Below are 18,706 nucleotides of genomic sequence, written 5' to 3'. Positions count from 1 at the left end.
TTAAAAGGCAAAGGAACTAGAATAGCTAGAACAATTTTGGAAAGGAAAAATAAAGTGGGAGGAATCTCTTTACCTGCTTTCAAGACTTATTTTTTACGACTGCAGTAATCAAAACTGGTGTTGGTGGAGGATAGACACATAGACCAATGGAACAGAATAGAGAACCCAGAAAAAGACTCACTCAAATATGCCCAACTGAATTTTGACAGAGGTACAAAAGTAATTCAGTAGAGGAAAAACACACCGTTTTTAACAAATGGTGCTGGAGCAATTGAACATCTATAGGCAAACAAAAACCAAACCAAAACAAAAAACCCTTGACCTATGTCTCACATGTTATTCAAAAATTAACTCAACGTGTATCATGAACTTAAACCTAAAACTATAAAACTTTTAGAATTAAGGCCAAGCGCGGTGGCTCACGCCTGTAATCCTAGCACTTGGATTACAAGTAATCCCGAGATTACAATCTCGGGAGGCTGAGATGGGTGGATCACTTGAGGCCAGGAGTTCAAGACCAGCCTGGCCAACATGGAGAAACCCGATCTTTACTAAAAATACAAAAATTAGCCAGGCATGGTGACAGGTGCCTGTAATCCCAGCTCCTTGGGAGACTGAGAGGCATGAGAATCGCTTGAACCTGGGAGGGAGGGGTTGCAGCGAGCTGAGATAGTGCCACTGCACTATAGCCTGGGTGACAGAGTGAGACTCTGTCTCAAAAACAAACAACAACAGCAAAAAAAGCCAGAAAAAAAAAAAAAAACTTAGAATGAAAGAGGAGAAAATTTGCAGGATCTAGGGCCAGACAGAATTCTTAGACTTGGCACCAATAATAGCATGATCTATAAGTGGAACAATTGATAAATTGAACATTAGAATTTAAAACTTTTGCTCTGTGAAAGGGCCAGTTAAGAGGAGGAACAGACAGCTATAAAGTGGGAGAAAGAATTTGCAAACCACATATCTGACAAAGCACTAATAGGTAGAATATATAAAGAAAGAATTCTTAAAATTCAGCTGTCAAAAAACAATCCAATTAGAACATGAGCAAATGGCATGAAAAGAGATTTCATTGGAGAGGATATATGTAATACAAATGGCAAGTAAGCAGATGAAGAGATGTTCAACACCATTAGCCATCAGAGAATGCAAAATAAACCACAACGAGATATCACTACCAATCAGAATGGCCAAAAAAACCCAAAAACAAAAAAAATCAGTGACAACACCAAATGCTGGTGAGGATGTGGAAAAACAGAATGACTCATACATTGCAGGTAGAAATGCAAAATGGTACAGTCACTTTGGAAAGTTTGCCAGTATCTCCAGTATCTTTTTTTTTTTTTTTTTAGATGGAGTTTTGCTTTTGTTGCCCAGGACAGAGTGCAATGGTGTGATCTTGGCTCACTGCAACCTCCACCTCCTGGGTTCAAGCGATTCTCCTGCCTCAGCCTCCCAAGTAGCTGGGATTACAGGCATGCGCCACCACACCTGGCTAATTTTTTGTATTTAGTAGAGATTTATTAGGGGTTTCACCATGTTGGTCAAGCTGGTCTCGAACTCCTGACCTCAGGTGATCCATCTGCCTCGGCCTCCCAAAGTGCTGGGATTACAGGCATGCACCACTGTGCCTGGCGGTAGTGTGTTTTGTTTTGTTTTGTTTGAGACAGGGTATCACTCTTGTTGCCCTGGCTGGAGTGCAGTGGCATGATCACGGCTCACTGCAGCCTTGACAGCCCCTGGTTCAAGCGATCCTCCCACCTCAGCCTCCTAAGTAGCTGGGACTGCAGGTCCGCGCCACCATGCCTGGCTAATTTTTTGTGTTTTTACAAAATAAAGCAGACAGAGGTGGGAGGATTGCTTGAGACTAGGAGTTTGAGACTAGCCTTGGCAACATAGCAAGACTCTCCACCCTGTCTCTAAACTCTCTCTCTCTCTCTCACACACACACACACACACACTTCATTGAGTGTGGTGACAGGTGCCTACTCCTACCTACTCCGGAGGCTGAGGCTGGAGGATCACCTGGGCCCAGGAATTTGAGGCTGCATTCCTTTGAGCTGTGATTGTACCACTGCATTCTAGCCTGGGCGATAGAGTGAGGTCTTGACTCTAAAAGAGAACAAAACGGAAACAAAAAACCCCAGCTATTGCGCTCCTGGCATGTATTCCAGAGAAATGAAGACCTCTATTTACATAAAACCTATGCATAAATGTTTATAGCAGTTTTATTCTTAATAGCCAGATATCCTTCAGTGGCTAAACTGGTAAATCCATGCCACTCTGCAATAAAAAGGAATGAACTATTGATATGCAACAACGAGAGGAATCTCCAGAGAATTCTGCTGAATTAAAAAAAAAAAAGCCAATCCCTCAAGGTTACACACTGTATGATGTGATTCTATTTACTTAACATTCTTTTTTTTACTTAACATTTTTTTTTTTTTTTTTTTTTTTTGAGACACAATCTCACTCTGTTGCCCAGGCTGGAGTGCAGTGGCGCCATCTCGGCTCACTGCAACCTCCGCCTCCCGGGTCCAAGCATCAGCCTCCCCAAGTAGCTGGGATTACAGGCACCCACTATCATGCCCAGCTAATTTTTGTATTTTTAGTAGACACAGGGTTTTGCCATGTTGGCCAGGCTGGTCTCGAGCTCCTGACCTCGGTGATCCGCCCACCTCGGCCTCCAAAAGTGCTGGGAATACAGGCATGAGCCACCATGCCCGGCCGGCATATCTTTTTAAAAACAGGTGCCCCAAAATGCACATGATACTTCAAACATAATAATCTAATTATTGCAGGGGACCATGAGATTATAAACTCCTGGTTTTTGTTTTCATTTTTTGTATTGTTTTTGAGACAGAGTCTCACTCTGTCACCCAGGCTGGAGTGTAGTGGTGCGATCTCGGCTCACTGCAACCTCTGCCTCCTGGGTTCAAGCGATTCTCATGCTTCAGCCTCCCAAGTAGCTGAGACTACAGGCGGGCACCACCAAAATTTTTGATTTCTTTTTTTTTTTTTTTTTTGTAGAGACGGGGTTTCACCATATTGCCTAGGCTTGTCTTGAACTCCTGTGCTCAGGTGATCTGCCTGTCTCGGCCTCCCAAAGTGGTGGTGTTATAGGCGTGAGCCACCGCGCCTGGCCAAACTCCTGCTATTTGATTTTATTCTCATTTCAGTTACTTAAATACAAATACTGTCAACCTCAATCTGCCTTTAGTCCTCTTCCTGTTGCCCACATGCAGATATAGTTCTTTTTTTTTTTTTTTTTTTTTTTTTTTGAGACAGAGTTTCGCTCTCCTTGCCCAGGCTGGAGTGCAATGGCGCGATCTCAACTCACCGCAACCTCTGCCTCTTGGGTTCAAGCAATTCTCCTGCCTCAGCCTCCCGCAGATACAGTTCCTTTATTAAAAATTTTTATTGCCGGGCGCGGTGGCTCAAGCCTGTAATCCGAGCACTTTGGGAGGCCGAGGCGGGCGGATCACGAGGTCAGAAGATCGAGACCATCCTGGCTAACAGTGAAACCCCATCTCTACTAAAAATACAAAAAATTAGCCAGGTGTGCTGGCGGGCGCCTGTAGTCCCAGCTACTTGGGAGGCTGAGGCAGGGGAATGGCATGAACCTGGGAGGGGGAGCTTGCAGTGAGCCGAGATCGTGCCACTGCACTCCAGCCTGGGGAACAGGGAGAGAGACTCTGTCTCAAAAAAAATTTTTTTTTTTTATTGCCGGGTGCGGTGGCTCAAGCCTGTAATCCCAGCACTTTGGGAGGTCGAGGCGGGCGGATCACGAGGTCAGGAGATCGAGACCATCCTGGCTAACACGGTGGAACCCCATCTCGATAAAAAAAAAAAAACAAAAAAATTAGCCGGGCGTGGTGGCGGGCACCTGTAGTCCTAGCTACTCAGGAGGCTGAGGCAGAATGGCGTGAACCTGGGAGGCGGAGCTTGCAGTGAGCTGAGATCATGCCACTGCACTCCAGCCTGGGCGACAGAGCAAGACTCCGTCTCAAAAAAAAAAAAAAAAAAAAAAAATTATTGTGGCAAAATGTACATACAATTTCCCAATTTTATTTTATTGTGGCAAAATGTACATACAATTTCCCAATTTTACCCAATTTTCTTTATTTCAAAATTTTAAGTTCAAAGGGCACCTCTGCATGATTGTTACATGGGTAAATTGCTCAACATTGGAGTTCGGTGCGCAGATTATTTTGTCACTGAGGTAATGAGCCTAGTACCTGAGAGCTGATTTTTCGATCCTCACCCTCCTTGTTTCAGCCTTGAGTAGGCACTGGTATCTATTGTTCCCTTCTTTGGATCCATGTGTACTCAATGTTTAGCTCCCACTGATAAGTGAGAATATATATATATATATATATATTTTTTTTTTTCTTTTTTTTTTTTGGAGACGGAGTCGTGCCTTGTCGCCCAGGCGAGTGCAGTGGCGCGAAATCGGCTCACTGCAAGCTCCACCTCCCTGGTTCACCCCATTCTCCTGTCTCAGCCTCCTGAATAGCTGGGACTACAGGCGCCTGCCACCACGCCTGGCTAAATTTTTGTATTTTTAGTAGAGATGGGGTTTCACCGTGTTAGCCAGAATGGTCTCGGATCTCCTGAACTCGTGATCTGCCCGCCTTGGCCTCCCAAAGTGTTGGCATTACAAGCGTGAGCCACCGCGCCCGGCCAGTGAGAATATAATTTTAACCATCTTATTTTGAGTCTCACTCTATCGCCCAGGCTGGAGTGCAGTGGTGCGATCTTGGCTCACTGCAAGCTCCGCCTCCCGGGTTCACGCCATTCTCCTGCCTCAGCCTCCCGAGTAGCTGGGACTACAGGCGCCCGCCACCATGCCTGGCTAATTTTTTTGTATTTTTAGTAGAGACCGGGTTTCACCGTGTTAGCCAGGATGGTCTCGATCTCCTGACCTCGTGATCCGCCCGCCTCGGCCTCCGAAAGTGCTGGGATTACAGGCTTGAGCCACCGCGCCCGGCCAGAAAATTGAATAATATTTCATTGCATGTATACACATTTTGTTTATCCATTCATCCATCAATTGATATTTGGATTTTTCTACCTTTTGGCTATTGTGAATAATGCTGCATTGAACATTGGTGTACAAATAACCGAGTCCCTGCTTTCAATTTTTTTTTTTTTTTTTGAGACTGAGTTTTGCTCTGTCGCCCAGGCTAGAGTGCACTGACGCACTGCAACCTCTGCCCCCTAGGTTCAAGCGTTTCTCCTGTCTCAGCCTCCCGAGTAGCTGGGACTACAGGTGCTTGCCACCATGCCCGACTAATTTTTTTTTTTTTTTTTTTGAGACGGAGTCTCCCTCTGTAGCCCAGGCTGGAGTGCAGTGGCGCAATCTCGGCTCACTGCAAGCTCCACCTCCCGGGTTTACGCCATTCTCCTGCCTCAGCCTCCCAAGTAGCTGGGACTGCAGGCGCCCGCCACAACGCCCGGCTAATTTTTTTTGTATTTTTAGTAGAGATGGGGTTTCACTGTGTTAGCCAGGATGGTCTCAATCTCCTGACTTCGTGATCCTCCCGCCTCAGCCTCCCAAAGTGCTGGGATTACAGGCGTGAGCCACCATGCCCGGCCAAGCCTGGCTAATTTTTGTATTTTTAGTAGAGAGGTTTCACCATGTTGGCCAGGCTGCTCTCGAACTCCTGACCTCAGGTGATCCGCCTGAGCCAGCCTCCCAAAGTGCCGGGATTAGAGGTGTGAGCCACCACACCTGGCCTCAATAAAATATTTAATAACATCTTTCAAGATGAGTATTTTTTTAATTGCTAAAATGTGAAATTTTAAAAATTAAAAAAAATTTTTTGAGACAGAGTTTCGCTCTCCCAGACTGGAGTGCAGTGGCTTGATCTCGGCTCACTGCAACTTCCGCCTCTGGAGTTCAATCAATTCTCCTGCCTCAGCCTCCCGAGTAGTTGGGACTACAGGCTCCCACCACCATGCCCAGCTAATTTTGTATTTTAGTAGAGACGGAGTTTCACCATGTCGACCAGGCTGGTCTCGAACTCCTGAGCTCAGGCAATCCGCCCGCCTTGGCCTCCAAAAGTGCTAGAATACAGGTGCGAGCCACTGTGCCCGGCCATTTTTTTTTTGTTTAAGTTCCCGGATACATGTACACAACTGTGCAGAATGTGCAGGTTTGTTACATAGGTAAATGTTTGCCATGGTGGTTTGCTGCACCTATTAACCCATCACTGAAGTATTAAGCTCTGCATGCATTAGCTGTTTATCCTGATGCTCTCCCTCCCCCTGCCCCTCCAAGATGAATATTTTAATAAAAATGTTTGTTCTAATCTTGTAGGCTTCCCACTTTCAACTTTGTTTCCTAGGAAAATGTAGTATTTAGTGGCAACCATTCAGAACCAATGGGGTTTAAAAACTGGTGGAAATCTAGATCAATATTACATAGTGACAGATACTTTTTTTTTAGAGACAGAGTCTTGCCCTTGTCACTCAAGTGTAGTGGTATGATCATGGCTTGTTGCAGCTTTGGGCCTCAGACTCCTGGGCTCAAGTGATCCTCCCACCTCAACCTCCTAAGTAGCTGGGGCTACATGCATGCACCATCACACCTAATATAATTTTTTTGTAGAGATGGGGATCTAGCTATGTTGCCCAGGTTGGTCTTGAACTTCTGGCCTCCAGTGATCCTCCCACCTCAGCCTCCAAAAGTGCTAGGATTACATGCATGAGCCACCACATCTGACCAGTCACACAAATTTTTATGTCCAGAGTAATTCTTACCAGTATAATTCTAGATCTTATGACCCTAAATACCCTAAATGATATTTCAATTAGGGTATTTAAATTAGGGTCATAGGATGTAGAATTATTTTTCAAGAGCTCACTGAAATATGGAGAAGGAGAGAGGTGTTACCATTTGGTCATCTACTTCAGTGGCAGCTGTTGAGCACAGTTTCACATGAAAGACAAGGATGTCATGGAATTTGGCTAGAGTGGTTGGTGTTTCAGATGTGTAAGGGCTGCTAGCCATAGGTGTCATGGGGGCTGAAGACTGGGCCAGGGCTGCTTCCAGATGCAGCCTCAGACAGCCCAGATCTCTGCTTTACATATGCTGGATACTTACGACTTTTGTGGATGAAGTACTTCTTAGTGGAGTCTGTGAGCAGGGTGACTGTTCTAACAATACATGTATATGCTGCAAATTATAGCTTATTTTGAAATATTTGATATAAAATATTTCAACTGGATTAGAAATCCATTCCCATTATAAGAAATTTCATGTTTGTTGGTCAGCCATGGTGGCTCACTGTACATATTTTTCTTATCATAGTTAAAGGATGTATAATAATTTTTTTTCTACAAGTCATATGTACTTACCACTCAGCCCCCTCAAATTTGTTCCATTGTGCCATACAAAGTATCTTTTTGTGCCTGCCAGAATGTGAGAAATGTTAAAGGTACTCCTCATAGACAGTCTCAGATTTTAAAGATGGTTCCTAACAGGGAGAGAGAGATGGCTACACTTACGATTCATTATATGGTTGACAAAGGTCAAATATTCATAATTTTGCAACTTGATCCTATTTCCCCACAAAATTCATCCTTCATAAAATGTGCATGGCTACAGTTTACAGTCTTGAGTGTTATGGGGACTTTCTGGAGACCTTTCAGTCAGTTTTGTGCCAACCTTTTAATAGGCTGGATCAAATCCACCAGATTCTTCCTCTACAAGACTGATAAAATCATTTCAAGTTTGCTATCATGATTTTGTGACAGCAGCTGATGAATACTTTGTAAATTATTTTGTAAAACCAGATGGTCTCACGTTTATACTAAATAGACCGTAAACTCTAGATTCTAAAGTAACACACACACACCATACACCTCTATATTGTTTTATAGTTTTATTTTTTTTAAATGACAGTTACAAATGCTTTTCCCTTGATGGGCAATGACGTAACTATTTTCAGTTATTAGTAATGCCTTAAAAAGTAACAGCATTTTGTCTAAACTGAACTTATATAATTGCACAAAAGTCATGGAAAGCATTAAGAAATGCTGGTAAAGATTGAAGTTTTCTCAGATTCTTGCACAATTCCAAGAAGCCTTGATTCCAATGGGTCCCCTGATTCAAACAATAATAATGCTCAAACTCAGTGACACACAGGTAGAGAACAGCAGCACAACCAGGAGAACCCATGTGGTTTGTAACAGTGAAATTCTGCTCTACTGTTAAGGTTTAATGATGCATTCATTCATCTTTTCATTAGGAGCATAAAAAACACCTCAAATTATATTTTCTCAGGCTTAAAACTTGTTTTGAGCTATGGATTCTACTTCAGGAAACAAAAATTAAAAAAAAAACACAATCACACCATAAAAACCTCTTCTAAGCAGGTTCCTTTATGTTGCTACTGTCTGTGGTGCCTGCCTAATTTTCTAATAGACACACAAACGAATTACATTCTCAGCTATCAGACACTAGTTGAGGGACAGCAGATAGGTTCTAACTCAAATTCTGTTTTATTGGCAGCAGTTACTGGAAACACTGTTACAAAGGACTCCGAGGTCACCGCTGGACTGTGCTTTCTTCTCCATCTCTGACATGGGAACAGGAGGGGGAGAAGCAGCATTTGTGCTTCACATTTGTGATCTTTGTATTATTAACAAAGCTGAACAGGGTGTGGGTGTGGATATTTGGAAAGACATAACAAAGGTACATTTTTCTGTTTTAATAAGTTGCAATGTCTTTATATGGAGGTTTAACATGTTTTATTTGGATCTTAATCTCAATTAAGACAGTATTTCTACGGTGAAGGTTTTTCCCTTTCTCACCTTACAAAAACTGAGAAAAAAGCAAGGTTTTGAAGGAAGATGCACACAGAGTACTTTAAGTTACTCTCAGAAGCATTTTCCTAACGTGGATACTATGATTATGACAGGAGGAGAGTTCTCACTCCAGTTTTTCTCTTCTTTTTTATTGAGACAGGGTCTTTCTCTGTTGTCCAGGGTGGAGTGAAGTGGCACAATCATGGCTCACTGCAGCAGCCTTGACCTCCTAAGCTCAAGCGATCCTCCCACCTCAGCCTCCTGAGTAGCAGGGACTATAGGTGCAAACAACCACACCTGGCTAACTTTAAATTTTTTTGTTGAGACAAGGTCTCTCTATGTTGCCTAGGCTGGTCTCAAACTCCTGGGCTCAAGCGACCATCCCTCCTTGGCCTCCCAAAGTGGTGGGATTACAGCTGTGATCCACTGCACCCAACTTTACTACAGTATTTATACTGTTGTGTTTCAAATAAAGAACACAGTCTGTTTCCTAATTATGGTGACAAAATAGTAATTCCTGAAATAAATACATAAAAGTATGTGACACTGGATATCCAGATATGTTTCCTTCATTTAGATGGTATTGTTAATGATCTAACCATGTATCTTCAATTCAGGGAGAAAAATTCCAGTGGTAACATTTGAGTAATTTTTTTTAAGTTAAGATTTTTAATAGAAATGCCTGGTATATATATTATTTATTATACTTAGAACTAAAGGCTCAGCTGGGCACGGTGGCTCACGCCTGTAATCCCAGCACTTTGGGAGGCCAAGGTGGGCAGATCACGAGGTCAGGAGATCAAGACCATCCTGGCCAACATGGTGAAACCCTGTCTCTACTAAAAATACAAAAATTAGCTGGGCATGGTGGTGCGTGCCTGTAATCCCAGCTACTTGGGAGGCTGAGGCAGGAGAACTGCTTGAACCAGGGAGTTGGAGGTTGCAGTGAGCCAAGATGGCGCCACTACACTCCAGCCTGGCGACAAAGCAAGACTGTCTCTGGCCGGGCGCCGTGGCTCATGCCTGTAATCCCCGCAGTTTGGGAGGCCGAGGTGGGTGGATCACAAGGTCAGGAGATCAAGACCAGCCTGGCCTGGCCAAGATGGTGAAACCCCGTCTCTACCAAAAATACAAAAATTGGGTGTGGTGGCAGATGCCAGTAATCCCAGTTACTAGGGAGGCTGAGGCAGGAGAATTGGTTGAAGCCGGTGGGTGGAGGTTGCAGTGAGCCAAGATCACACCACTGTACTCCAGCCTGGGTGACAGAGTGAGACTCTATCTCAAAAAAAAAAAAAAGAACTAAAGGCTCAACACAAAGAAATGATAAATGTTCAATGTGATGGATATGCTAATTGTTCTGATCTGATCATTATATATGTATCAAAACATCATTATTTACCCTGTAAATATGTACAATTATATGTCAATTAAAAACTTTAAAAAGGCTGGGTGCAGTGGCTCACGCCTGTAATCCCAGCACTTTGGGAGGCTGAGGTGGGCAGATTATGAGGTCAGGAGATTGAGACCATCCTGGCTAACACAGTGAAACCCCGTCTCTACTAAAAATACAATAAACTAGCTGGGCATGGTGGCACGTGCCTGTAGTCCCAGCTACTCAGGAGGCTGAGGCAGAAGAATTGCCTGAACCCGGGAGATGGAGGTTGCAGTGAGCCAAGATCGTTCCACTGCACTCCGGCCTGGGTGACAGAGCGAGACTCCATCTCAAAAAAAAAAACAAAACAAAAAAACAAAAACCTTAAAAAAAAAAAAAAAGCTAATATAAAGCCTTTACCTTAAAACTCTGAATTTATCTTATTCACTTTTTACCCTTAGAAGTTTATGAACTTGCAAGGCAGTTGAAAACTATGGTAAGTCTTCAAGTCCCAGCTTTATTAAATGTAAGAGATCAGCAAACTTTAACCTAAATTTTAAGAATTTTAAGAAATATTTGGAAAATATTATTAGAAAAATAAAATTATTTGATATCCAATAACAGTTAATAGCATTCTCTGTATTTAAAAAATTACTAAAGGGAAATGGGTATGTCTGTGGCATGGCTGAGAATGAATAAGATCACACACAGCTTATCTGCTCAACAAATCCTGAATATATCAGACAGCCCATAACACTGCTATGAGAAGTCTGATTCAAATGCTTAGCTGCTATAGTTAGTTAATCTGGGACTCAAAGGACAATATACCTGGGTCAGGGACTGAAAATCACCAGAAGAATTCCACAACAGCCTTTCTGCCAACCAATAACACCTATAGAACTTGACTGGAATCTAACCAGAAGTCTGTTTCATGTCCAAGTATGCTGCTATACATACAAGCTACCTAGGCTTTTAGCTAGAAAAGTTTAGACCATAGAAAATGATACAGGAGGCGCAGTGGCTCACGTCTGTAATCGCAGCACTTAGGGAGGCCGAGGCAGGCAGATCATGAGGTCAGGAGTTCGAGACCAGCCTGGCCAACATAGTGAAACCTCACCTCTATTTAAAATACAAAAAAATAGCCGGGTGTGGTGGCAGGCACCTGTATTCCTAGCTATTCAGGAGGCTGAGGCAGGAGAATCGCTTGAACCTGGGAGATGGAGGTTGCAGGGAGGTGAGATCTCACTATTGCACACCAGCCCAGGTGACAGTGTGAGACTCCCTCTCAAAAAAAAAAAAAAAAAGAAAAGAAAAGAAAATGATACAAGAAGAAAAGGAAATTCCTTATTCCTGGATTACAAATGAACAAAGGAAACACAATCCAAGGAAAGGGCTGTTGGGGGCACAGAGCCTGGGAAGTGAGCAGCCAGAGTTGTGGAGTTATTTCCCTCCCCTTTTTTTAAAAAGCGCTGGATTGAGAAATTGGAGGGAGGTGGGAAGGGGGGTATGGGGGATGGAGACTCCAGCTGTGCAGCCTCCATTCTGAGAGCTGCTTAGATTAGATAAGGTGCGCAGAGCCAGGCATTCCTAGGCTAGCACTGTCAGGATATGATTTGTATCACTTTTGTTTTCATATTATCTGTCTCTTGAGGAAGTCACTGCCTGTCTGCTTTTCACTCTGTACCCTGGGTTTCCCTGATAAGATAGGCCAACTTCCAGCATTACAGACATTGTTAATCCCCTAGCTTGTGCTTCCCTAATACAAATTGTTTTTTTAAGAAACCCTCAAATTTGTGTTCTAACAATTGGCATGTTTTATACATCTTGACCTCACATCCAGGTTTAAAGGAGGTGAACAAACTGGTTCTTAAAGCTTCCCTCTATCACAGAAGCTCCTAAATAAGCTATCTGTGGCAATCTAGCCCTGTTCATCTTGCAAACTGAGTTGCTGTATAATTGTATCCAATGTTTGTGTTTAAAAAAATATGACTCTTACACCGGGCGCAGCGGCTCATGCCTGTAATCCTAGCACTTTGGGAGGCTGAGGTGGGCGGATTGCCTGAGCTCAGGAGTTTGAGACCAGCCTGGGCAACAGGGTGAAACCCTGTCTCTACTAAAATACCAAAAATTAGCTGGGCATGGCAGCGTGCACCTGTAGTCCCAGTTACTTGGGAGGCTGAGGCAGGAGAATTGCCTGAACCCAGCTGTTGGAGGTTGTAGTGAGCCGAGATTACGCCACTGCACTCCATCCAGCCCAGGCGACAGAGCGAGACTCTGTCTCCAAAAAAAAAAAAAAAGAAGTATGACTCTTTACCACTGCACTCCCAGTGCTAGTATCAAAGAAAGATAAGAATCACAGGATATTTATGGGTACTTGGTAGATTCCATATTTTGTTTCTATTAGCACTAGAGGAAATCACAGAATGATAACAGGGGTACTTCTCCGAAAACTGGGCGCCACTACTGTGACTCTGACAGGGTACGTAAGTAGAGGATCTGCTCCTGCGCAGCACAACAGCTAAAAGGGTAACCCGTGAGGGTCAGTGCATTAAGAATCTATAGAGGGAGCAGGGATATCTGGGAAAGAAATCCTTTTTTTTTTTTTGAGATGGAGTCTCGCTCTGTCGCCCAGGCTGGAGTGCAGTGGCGCGATCTTGGCTCACTGCAAGCTCTGCCTCCTGGGTTCACGCCATTCTCCTGCCTCAGCCTCCTGAGTAGCTGGGACTACAGGCACCCGCCACCACGCCGGGCTAATTTTTTTTTGTATTTTTAGTAGAGATGGGGTTTCACCGTGTTAGCCAGGAGGTCTCAATCTCCTGACCTCGTGATCCGCCCGCCTCGGCCTCCCAAAGTGCTGGGATTACAGGCTTGAGCCACCACGCCCGGCCAGAAATCATTTTTTTTCTTTTCTTTTTATTAATTTTTGAAGTCATCATTAAGAAATCATCTTTAAATTGAAGAGAAAAGATGGCAGGATGTCAGGATTTTTTTTTTTTTTTTTTTTTTGTGGCAGAGTCTTGCTCAGTCACCCAGGCTGGAGAGCAGTCGCATAAGCTCAGCTCACTGCAACCTCCACCTCCCAGGTTCAAGCAATTCTCATGCCTCAGCCTCCCAAGTAGCCAGGATTACAGGCATGTATCATCACACCCAGCTCATTTTTGTATTTTTAGTAGAGACAGTGTTTCACCACGTTGGCCAGGCTGGTCTTGACCTCCTGGTCTCAAGAGATCCACCTGCCTGGACCTCCCAAAGTGCTGGGATTACAGGCGGAGCCGCTGTGCCCAGCCCTGATGTCTGGATCTTTAGTATATACATATATAATTTTCTTTCTCTTCCATTTCCTTCTTTATCAAGAATCTAAACACTTTCCAGGTCCCAGGCAACCAAATGGCAAGAAAAGCTCAGAAGTGTTTTGTTTGGTAGGTAGCTAGTGTTGCTGGAACCTGGACTGTGGCTGACTGGTAAGACTGCAGGACACCAGTGCCCCTGAGGGCTCATATGGCTCCAGTAGATATGCAGGATCTAGAATAGGTAGGAAGGAGTTACAGAAGGTATGTATTGGCCACTCACAATCACCGAAAGATGAATTTTCGCATAGGCAGAGACCTTGGTAATTAGCTAAAAATACAGGCATCACACAAACTTCTTATGATATTGGGTTGATCTCAGCAAAAGTATAGAAAGGGAAGGACTTGAAAGAAGAAGTGAATTTTCTATATGTTTAAATGTGTTAACTGGAATGCATGGACATATGTAACCAAGACCTTTATGTTTAAAAATTAAACTTGCTCTGATCATTAATTCTATAGAATTAATGTTACCAAAGCTTCAGTAACATACTATTCAAAAATTCATTTTCCCAGACTTCTAACTACTTAAAACAAAAAACCCCCCACACACAATTACATACATTCACACAGCTGCTATGCTCCCAAATGGAATGCATATATTAATGCACACACAGAGACACTCAGAAAGCACACGTGCAGGGCTGCCAGGAGACACCCATTTTGAACCTGAGGTGCATGTGGGCCGCAGTGAAGGTCAAGAAGCCTGGCTGCATATCTGTTCAATGTCATTCATCTCTTTGGGACAGTCTGCAGAAAGGATGAGAGGTGAGTCCTGAGTCACCACTACATCATCCTCAATTCGTACACCAAGACCCCGAAACTTCTCTGGGGCATCTTTGTCATCCTCTGGAATATAAATGCCTGTGAAGTAGAAAGAAGAACATGCTGTTCAGGAATGACAGTAACTGGGTGGTTTGGGGCAAGTAAGTTAACCTCTGGGTTAAAATTCCTTCCTCTGTAATACTGGATCTTTACGGTACCTACCTAGTAAAGCTGTGAGGATTAAATGAGATAATACATGTCAAAGTGCCTGGCATATAATGGTCAGCACATGTTGGTATCATTACTGAAATTATTATTGTGGTTATCTTTATATTGGACTACAAGCTAAATACAACTACGGCAATGCTGATCATGATTCTGTCATATTCTAGTGGCTCAAGCAGGCCAATAAAGTTACTTAATTTAAAAGTACGTCAATATATGTAGGGGACAAGCAGATTATGTAAGTGCATTCTTCCCCTGCCTAAGAGTCCCTTGGAAAAAGAGCACCTTGCAAAAATAAAGACAAAATATATTTAAACTGTATTAAAAGAAACATTTAGAGATTATTAGCCTTGACAACTGGAAGCTGCAGAGACAGTCATTATAAGATTTAAATATATCTGATGTGTGTAATATAAAATACAAGAGAAACTGAAAGACTTTAATGTACATTTGGAAAAATGTAGGAACCCCAGGTACCCTTTCTAATCATGAAGTTAGACACATAGCAGGCTTTTTATATTAAACAAGTTGTAAACTTCCTCCACTATCCTCACAGATACTGCTCTGCGATTGAAAAAAAAGAAAGATCAGCAAAGGAAAATGTAGCGCAGTCTAAGGAAGCACCCATGTACCAAACAGATTGAACTAAATGATATATCTATGGCCACAGATAGCAATGTATGACTAGGTTCAAAGGGTGGCATAAAAGACATTTCACAGCCATAATTTATATAGAGATTAAAATACTTGAAATCTAAAATTTAGATCTGTTTTCAAAACAAAACCAGCATCAGTATTTAACCATCAACTCTGACAACATCAATCTTCACACACCATTGTGGTCACTGCTTCTCTTCAGAATCCTGCCCAACACCCAGGACCATTCAGGTTAGGTAACGTATCGGATTGTTAGCTTTCTCTGAAGCTTATGAGGAAGGCGATGGATACTAAGGAGTGGGATGGTGCTGGGTAGTTCAATGCAGCTTGCAGAGGTGTTGAAACTGAGAGCATAGTGTGTCTGCCTGTCTCTCTGCACACAAGCACCGGGGGCTTTGGAAGTTTGAGCAGCCCCCCACTACTAAATGGGAGACCAGTACAAACTGGCCCTGGGAAAGGCAGGATTAAAAAAGATTCATTTCTTAATATCTACTTATAGGAAGTATTCCCCATCTGTTGTTTACTGGAGGAGTCAAATTGAACAAATTGTGTGATGTTAAATAAGAATACGAAAGATAAATCGAAAATAAAATTATCTTCCACACTGGACTTTTTTTCCTGTCTCTTCTAACTTAATTACATTGGTTGAGGTAAAAACAAACAATGTGGCTGGGCGCTGTAGCGCACGTATAATCCTAGCACTTTGGGAGACTGAGATAGGTGGATCACCTGACGTCAGGAGTTCGAGACCAGCCTGGCCAACATGGCGAAACCCCGTCTCTACTAAAAATATAAAAATTAGCCAGGCGTGGTGGCCGACACCTGTAATTCCAGATACTCAGGAGGTTGAGGCAGAAGAATTGCTGAACCTGGGGGGCGGAGGTTGCAGTGAGTGAAGATCACACCACTTCACTCCAGCCTGGGCGAAAGAGCAAAACTCCATCTCAAAAACAAACAAACATTTACCTCATACTACTATTGTAACACCTCTCCTTACCGGGCTCAATTGTGATTACCATTCCAGGCTGCAGAGGGAGGGAACGGGGCATGTCTGGAGTGTCATGGACATCCATCCCGAGGTAGTGGCCAACATGATGAGGGCAGTATTTTCGAGCAGCCTGGAAAAGATAATTATCACAGTATCATTAGAGCAATGACCTCTTACAGGGAATGCTGGGCAAGTATAAATCAGTGAGATATGTGTTATTATCTCCCCCATGGTTCTGCCACTTCAGTTTAATCCCTCCTTGGGGTAATACTTAAAGGCACCTGAAAAACTGCGACCTCTTAGACATGCAATTCTGCCAATGGCATTCTCATCAATCCACATTTCCATTCCCGCTATTTAATATACTACATACATGCTGACTTGAGTAATCCCAACTAATGACTGTGGCAAATGAAAGTCTCTTTTCTTCAGTACCACAGGAAAGATAAAAATAAAAGAAAGAAAAAAAAAATCTCTTTTCTTGGGAAGGAGAGGATGACTGTTATCACAGTTGTCTTTCCAATGTTCGTTCACACATCCCTCTCAGGAATCTACTCTGGAGACCCTAAATAGCTCACAGCAACTTGTGGAGAAGGCATACTTTTGGGCACCTACCAGCTTGGGTATTTCTTTCTTTTTTTTTGAGATGGAGTCTTGCTCTGCTGCCCAGGCTGGAGTGCAGTGGTGCGATCTTGGCTCACTGCAAACTCTGTCTCCTGGGTTCAAGCTATTCTCCACCTCAGCCTCCCAAATAGCTGGGATTATAGTCATGTACCACCATGCCTGGCTAATTTTTGTATTTTTAGTAGAGACAGGGTTTTACCATGTTGGCCAGGTTGGTCTCGAACTCCTGACCTCATGTGATCCGCCTGCCTCAGCCTCCTAAAGTGCTGGGATTACAGGTGTGAGCCACTGTCCCCAGCCAGCTTGGATATTTCCGTCAGTTAGTTAAAGATTTGTTGGCCCAAGCAACAGCCAATTTATAGCTTCATTTTTATTGATAACAGAAGTCCTAGAAGGCTTAACTTGTAGGTAGGAGATGCCTAATGGTCTATCTGACTTAGGCATCTAGCATCTTAATTTTAAAGCTGAGGTTTTACATTTTTACTGAACACCATCACATTTTGGATGCAGAAAAAAAATTCACTAATGACATGGTCTTTGGGAATATTGTTGAAGTCTCAAAAATGTCACTTAAACAACAAATACCTTCTCCTTTGACCCACAGAATAACCCATAAAAGGATTAAAAGTTAATCTCTCTCTCTTTTTTTTTTTTTTAGACACAGGGCCTTGTTCTGTGGCCCAGGTTGGAGTGCAGTGGTGCGATCATAGCTCACTGCAGCCTTGAACTTCTGGGGTCAAGTGATCCTCCCACCTCAACCTCCCAAGTAGCTGAGACTAGAGGTGTGTGCCACCACACCTGGCTAACTTTTAAATTTTTTGTAGAGATAGGGTCTTGCTATGTTTCCCAGGCTTCTCCTCATTTCTTGTTTCCCTTTTCACCCTGTCGGCACCAGACTTCATTTTAAGTTTTCTGAATACTGAGCTAGTTATGCAGCATGTAATGAATCAGCATGTGCTGCCATCTTCTGGAAGAAATAAGTACTGACCTCCTTTGTTTTAATCCATGTTAAAGCTAAATCCCTTTTATAGATCACAAAGATGATTTCTAAATCTTTTCTTTTTACTTAAAAAACCCTGTGTGTGTGTATGTATATATATCTACATATGTGTGTGTATATATATATATATGTGTGTGTGTGTGTGTGTGTGTGTGTATATATCTACATGTATATAGATGGGTCTTGCTTTGTTGCCCAGGCTGGCTTCAAGCAATCCTCCTGCCTCAGCCTCCTAAACTACTGGGATTACAGGCATGAATCACTACATCTGTCCCATTTCTAAGTCTAATTAGCTTTATATAGGGTAAAAACCTAGCAGCATGCTAGGTGTTCTTGAGAACTGGGGTCAAGAGAAGTGAAGTACCTTGAAGGCATTATTTTCCTTAATGTTCTTCATGATCCCCAAGTCTTTAAGCTTCTGTCCTATCAGGGTCAGCATCATGCTGTAGATGTTCTCCAAGCTTGTCCCAGGGAAGCAGAGGGCCAAACAATCTCTTTGGATCTCTAGAACGGCTTCATAGAGTTCTGCCTGAGGTGCGGTGAACCTGGGGACGGGAAAACCAAAGAACCTGAACTTAGATAATCTGATATTCTAAGAAGTTTGCTACTAAGTTTGATTAGAAAAACCCCAAGATGCTGCTGTTGCTGGGGCACTGTTGATGTTTAATAAGTACCAATCTATCAATACGGCCAGGAGCTCAATCATGTCCTAGGTGCTCAGTAGGAAGGGCAACAATCCTTCAAGCTGGAGCAGCAACACAGTCTCTTCTTCAAATGGTCAGGAGAGACATGAAGTAGGGCCAAAAGAAGCACTGAGCCATGAGTGCAGTCAGTGGGCAGATGAGGCTCAGCCATGATCCTGTTTAATCCCTTACAGCATAGACTACCATTAAAAAAAAGGCAAGAAAGCCTAG

The 18,706-nt window shown here is 43.1% G+C and overlaps 1 protein-coding gene across 6 annotated transcripts in view; it reads right to left on the bottom strand.

Moving 5' to 3' along the window:
* Positions 1 to 7,874: 7,874 nt before the first annotated feature.
* XPNPEP3 (X-prolyl aminopeptidase 3) overlaps positions 7,875 to 18,706 on the bottom strand; it is a 75,616-nt gene continuing 64,784 nt past the window's right edge. For all 6 annotated transcript variants that reach the window (XM_031005572.3, XM_055374729.2, XM_055374730.2 and 3 more), the window contains 3 exons: positions 18,157 to 18,337; positions 16,178 to 16,298; positions 7,875 to 14,397 (listed from right to left, as the gene is read on the bottom strand). In XM_031005572.3, the coding sequence (XP_030861432.1) occupies positions 14,231 to 14,397; positions 16,178 to 16,298; positions 18,157 to 18,337 (469 nt within the window). In that variant the 3' untranslated portion in view covers positions 7,875 to 14,230. The remainder of the gene's footprint in view (positions 14,398 to 16,177; positions 16,299 to 18,156; positions 18,338 to 18,706) is intronic.

The sequence above is a fragment of the Gorilla gorilla genome, chromosome 23 (assembly GCF_029281585.2).
Source record: "Gorilla gorilla gorilla isolate KB3781 chromosome 23, NHGRI_mGorGor1-v2.1_pri, whole genome shotgun sequence".
NCBI classification, from domain to species: domain Eukaryota; kingdom Metazoa; phylum Chordata; class Mammalia; order Primates; family Hominidae; genus Gorilla; species Gorilla gorilla.
The sequence above is the reverse complement of the archived record's forward strand: the minus strand, read 5'-3'. Positions and strand labels throughout refer to the sequence as shown.